The sequence below is a fragment of the Octodon degus genome, unplaced genomic scaffold, assembly GCF_000260255.1.
Source record: "Octodon degus isolate 3935 unplaced genomic scaffold, OctDeg1.0 scaffold00039, whole genome shotgun sequence".
NCBI classification, from domain to species: Eukaryota; Metazoa; Chordata; class Mammalia; order Rodentia; family Octodontidae; genus Octodon; species Octodon degus.
In genome coordinates this window covers 10,861,829-10,867,828 of record NW_004524615.1, presented here as the reverse complement: position 1 = coordinate 10,867,828, position 6,000 = coordinate 10,861,829, and the positions used below count along the sequence as shown (strand labels likewise).

The following is a 6,000-nucleotide window of genomic DNA, read 5'->3' as shown; positions in this document are numbered from 1 at the left end:
AAAAAAAAAAAAAAAGAAAGAAAGAAATATACCTACATACACATGTACACACAGGTATGCAATGTGAAGGATGTACTTATTAGCCTGGTTGTAGCAGTCATTTCAGCATGTGTCCATACAACAAATCAGCATGTTGTTTTGCATGAGTGTCTGTATTTGACAAGAGAAGAGGCCATTGCAGCCCAGCACAGAAGAGATGCTGAGTCCAGGGAGTTCTAGGCGGGAACCTGAGGCCCCACCTTCTGACAGCCTGAGAGTCCACCAGGACCTCCTCAAGTCCTCAGTACTGTGCAGGTCTGCCTGGCCAAGGGCACAGTGCCCAGATATCGCACAGCTGTGGAGCCTGTGAGCCACGAAGTCCCTGTCTCTCCCGGTACTCAGAGAGGTACGGTACTAAGTGCAGTGTCACCATGCCTGCTTGGCCTCAAATAATTTAGGCTCTCTGCAAGAATATATTTTACAAGATTTAATATGGTAACAGGATTCTCTATTACTTTGAGACTGCTGAAAAGCTCTGAGGCTCGTGCCTCTGTGCACACATTCACCATAAGTTAGATAAATCCCTAGTTGGAATCTGAAGGAGTGCCAGGCCCTGGGAACATGAGGTGGACTGAAAAACTGTCCTCCCAGGAGGAGGACAGGACTGTAGACCCAAGAGGATCTAGGGCTTACAGAGTTGTGGATTTCCTGGTATAAAATGAAAGCCAAAGATAAATTTTGAAAATGCAGCTGTACCGCACCTGGAGGCAGGCTGGGGCCCGTCCCTGGGGCTTGTTGACGTCCACGGCTACCAGCTGCCACCCGCCGGCCGCATCTTCATGAAACATCTTCAAGACAAAGAGGAAGATGAGTCAGACACTTCACAAGGAATGCTACAAACTCTAACTGTGTATCTCCAGGTTTCTGCATTTTTGATGTCATCAAAACTTTGCCTTCTGAAGGATTTATATTTGGAGACTGAGTCATCTGATTACTTACATTTTAACCCTCAAACTGGAGTGAATAGTAATAACATTAAGAGTAAAGACTGCATTTATTAGGCATTTGCTATTATCTGTCTTGCACAGGCTTCACATCTTACTGCACAAATATTCTCCTCCTCTAGAGAAATATTTAGTAGATATTTTATCCTCATTATATCCATGGTCATTTCTTAGATCTTGGAAACATCAGGACTCTAAAGCATCGTGTCTGGTGTGTTTTTACTGTACGTGATGGATTTCTGTCTGTGTGAGGAACAACTATAAAAGTTACAGTGAACATTTAAAATTTTAAAAAGTTATTATGGTGAAAGATACATTGCCATTAATCTGTTTCAAAATACACAGCATCATATTTTTATTTGAAGTTTTGGTAAACATTTTGGATCCACTCAGCACATGAAGGTGGCCACGTAAAGACACTCACGGAAGACTTCCAAACACTGCAGAAATTGGCAAGTACCATTGGATAAATGTGTTCCACTGAAGGGACTATTGGCAATGTGTCTTTTACCGTAATAAATATTTAAACCCTCACTGACAGAGTGCTTCATTGCCCAGGCACAATTATTTTAACCTGGCCAGAACTAACCTGCTAAAAAGGAATTTGATATATAAGTTTAGGAAGGAAACAAGCCACTTCTTCATATTTAGAGGATGCAGATGATAAAATTCAACTGACTACTCCCCATTAGAACTAAAATTCACTAACTTAAATGCCTGGATGCATGTCATGTCACCTCCAGAGGTACTTGCCTGCCCATGTTATGCCCACCTGGAAGACATTTCCCATCATAAGTACTTTCCCAAATGTACTTTCTTATGGTTCCTTAGGAGCGTGAGCGTGTGTGTGTGGAGACAGAGCAAGGCAGCATAGGGTGAAATGACAGAGTTTGATTTTTCTAAGTGAGGATCCTGCCTGCAGGAGCTCACTGCTTCATTCTGGCCAAGGCCATTGTTTTGCACATGCACACATTTCTTTTGGTATCCTTCTTTGTGTCTTGCTGTCCACCTGACCCAGCTTTGGAAAAGGCAATTGTTGCCAGGCTCTATGCTGGTGCAAGGGGCATCACCTAGGATAGATGAGCACAGTTGCTGAGGCCTGGCAGCTGAGATGTGGATCATTTGCAGAAAGTAAGGCGAGTCCTCTATAGAATGAGTGAGGTAGCCAGATCCAAGTCCGCCGATGGACACATCATCTATGTATCTCTTAGGTGACAAAATTAGGTGCACATTTTACACACTCTTTGAACAAAGATGCCACTGCAAATTGTCAATCCCAGTTGTCCTTTGCAGCCCCAGCTGGCCTTCAGAATGCACATTAAAAGCAAGTGGTGTTTGCTGGTAGGAGCCAGCTATCGTTCATGAAGCAGCTCATTCTGGGAACACACAGGCTGGGAAAGAACACCTGTTAAAATGCCTTTCAGAGTCCCTGTCAGAATTCTGCAATTCTCCTTTTACAAAGGGAAGACAACTGTCCCTGTCCCCTATCTTGTCTTATCACAGCACAAAGAATCCCTGGGGCCAGGATTCGCTTTGATCCATGACAGACTAATTTTCCCTGTTAAATTATATTTTCCTGCAGATCAAAATCACATGAATCAATTTAATTGTCAGTAAAAGCTTTCTTTCAAGGTGACTGCTTTGTATAAAATCAAGGAAATGTAAACACGTTCAATTTTCCTTTGGCCCCCCACTTCTAGAACAACATTTAGATTAGAGCTTTAAGACAGAATCTAGGGGGCTGAGCTGTGATCCTCATCCCTGGAGACTCAGATCCTGGGGCAGAGTGGCAGAGTGGCAGGAGCTGACAGCTACCTCTCTGTCTGCTACCTGATCTTCCCAAGGTGGAGAACTGGAAACTTTTTTATGGTGGTTACTAAGTCTCCAAGGCCAAAGACCATCTTTTGCTTTGCGAAGCCCATCTTGACCATATAACTCATGTAAGTGCATATCGCCTATGGGATGTAAGTAGATACCTTCTTTTTTTCTATAGTCCTTCTTTCTGCTCATTGGAATGTGGACACAAGGGTTAGAGCTACGGCAGCCACCTGAGCCAAGAAGGTAGCTTTCAGATGGGAGTTGTGGAGGAGACATTTGGAAGGAGCCTAGCTTATTGACATCACAGACACTCACACCAACCCCAAACATCTCCAAACATCTTTTCCAACTTTACATGAGAAGACAAATTCTGTTTCTCCTAAGCTCTTTGTTTGAGTATCTGGTCCCTTGTAGGGGATCTGCTGTAGCTAACACAGGTGCTGTAGTTTCAGTTAGATTACTAGCCCAGTGGATTCTTTTGTTTTACTGATGTAGCTTTCCCTTCTCATCGCACAATCAACAGTGTTTACAGATACACATTGGAAAGTGTGGATAAGCTGTGCAAAAATCTAGAGCCTGGCAGCTAGATGCAGGAGTGCACACCTGTCACCCAGCATTCAGGAGGCTGACACAGGAGAATCACTGCAATTTGGAGCCAGCCAGAGTTACGTAATGAGTTCAAGGCCAGCCTGAGTTGCACAGTGAATCTTGCTTCAAAGAAACAACACAACACAACAAAAACAAAGACAAAAAAGCTGAACCCATCCTCTAGAGACAACTATTGTGACATTTTAGAGTTAAACTTGTAGATATTCATACACATACTTACCACAACACACACACACACACACACACACACACATGAATTTGAGAACTTTTGTTTTTTCTTTTCTTTTGAGGGGTATGATATGTTGTCTGCAGATTTGCATGTCAATAAAAATCTTGAATTTTGAATCATTATTATAATTGTTTGTATTTGTTCCATCTTCATAATTTATAATCAATAATTTAGCTGATAGAAATTCAAAATATTTTTACTTTTTATGCTTTATAAAAGCACCACACTAAACACCTTCAGATGTAAATCATTGACTACTGTCCAAATTCTTCCTAGCACAAACTCCTAGAATGAAATGTTTAGCCAGCCAAATAACACACATGCGTGTGCATGCACAGGGTTTTGATAAGTATTGCCAAATATTCTCAAAGAGATGTTCCAGTTTATGCTTAGTAGCAATCTATGGGAATGTTCTTTTCTGCCAACACTAAGATGTGCTATCCTTTTGAGAAAAGTGAGTTAAGGGCCTGAACACAGTCAGCTTGTGCTGAGCAGTTAAGAGGAGGATGGAAAAAGGAGAAATCCCTGGGCTCCTGCAGCCCAGCAGCCTGCGGTGGAGACCCTCAGCCACCACTGCCCCTACGGAATGGGGGGTGTGCTAAGTAACCTTCAAACCCTCATCAGGTTTAATCTGCAAAGTGGAGCCAATAAGAGTACCCACTTCACAATATTAATGTGAAGATTAAATGAGACAGGTTGTAAAGTAATTTCCCAGGGCTCAGTGCCTCCGTCCATGCTAGTGATTGTAATAAGATGTTAGGAATTACCAAGAGCTGCACACACGGCCGCCAGCACTCCCAGTATAATCATTTGGAAACTACGAAGATTTGCACCTTGAGAATTATATCAGACTTGCCCATTTTCAGCTATTAGAGCTTTTCAGTGGGCCACTTGGTTTATATAGTGTGGAAAATACATTGAGGATTTTTTTTTTTTTTTTTTTTTGAAGAACCAGGGGTTGAACTCAGGCCCCTGTACTTTCCAGGCAAGCGCTTATTGTACTGAGCCATCTCCCTGGCCTCTAAGGACTGGTTTTTATAGGCAAAATATCACCATTATTATCAGGTTATGTGTTGGGAGGTGGTGCGGGAAAGGGCACCATTAGAAACTGTAATAAAATCCCCGCTGTGCACAGAGCAATGCAGAGAACATCTAAAACTTATTTTGAAATTCTCGTGTTCTTTGAGCGTTACAGAGAATCATTTGTAAAAATAGGCAATAGTCATTACACAAAATAACGAGGGCAGATGCATGGTCTGATTCCATCATTAAATAATATATCCAATGACTCAGTCTCACAAAATTTAATTCTCACTGTGGCTTCCCATGATGAAGGGACTGTTCCGTCGCCATGGCTTGTCAGTGAAAGGTACCACATAGCCCTTTCCTGAACCTCTTTCACTAAACTGTTTTCTCTCCTATTATCATGATGTGTGCCATCATCACAGGGAGATCAATGGTCTTGGAATGCAAATCTTTCCTCAGGTACTGTCTTTGAACACTAAGCCATATGTAGTCTTTCTGGGGGATGCTTTCCATGTTTTGACCATGTATCTTTTCATCCATGCCTTTCTGCCTTGGCATTGAGCACACCACTTCATACTAAGGTTACTTGAGACATGTTCTAAGAACACTGCTGGAGCCCCCAAGGAGGAAGGTTTTAAAAGCACCCCTTTTTCCTGTATCAATTCTACCCCCATCAATCTTGTGTTTTAATGGGGGAATATTAGTTCAGAAAATAAGAGTGTTTAGTCAGAGATACGATAGATTCTGAAGTTACCATTCTCTTTATATAAGCAGAATATTTACCAAACATTCCATAGTGCCCTGATGGGCCGTGAATTATTTGTTTATAGAAGTTGGGTACATACTGACTCACAGAGGCTTGCCTTGTGTCTTCTTTCACTACACCCAACAGAAGAGCAGCCTCGAGTAACCCTAAAGTCGAGTGGTTCTTTCAGTTCTATTCTGGGCAAAGTTTGCCAGGCTCAGAACCCATGCAGATCAGAGGACCGCAGGACTGGGAACAAGGAGCACAAGCTAAGTGCTTAAGCGGTGGGAGTGAAGGTCTAGACACGTGGCCTGGAACTTCTGCCAGCCTGTGCCACATCCCAAGTCCAGCTTCGGGATAACACCGTGAACTGTGCCACGCCGCTTGATGGGCCACTGCACTGTGTCAGCATGAAGCTCTGTGTGGCAAGGCCTGTCGAAGCAGGATGAAGACACCACACACCACAAGCCCCACCAGATCTCAAGCAGACTTGTCATTGCTAATCTGGACATTTCTAGCCCATTTTCCTTTCGTTATCCACGTACATATTGTATTACTGTCTCCAGAAGGCCTTTGGCATTAATCTTTCT

General features: G+C 42.8%; 1 protein-coding gene across 1 annotated transcript in view; it reads right to left on the bottom strand.

Annotated features, from left to right (window-relative positions):
- The window catches only part of Nalcn (sodium leak channel, non-selective), a 357,549-nt gene that overhangs the window by 235,529 nt on the left and 116,020 nt on the right, over positions 1-6,000 (bottom strand). The window contains exon 8 of the mRNA XM_012514741.1: positions 741-827. Coding sequence (XP_012370195.1) covers positions 741-827 — 87 coding nt within the window. The remainder of the gene's footprint in view (positions 1-740; positions 828-6,000) is intronic.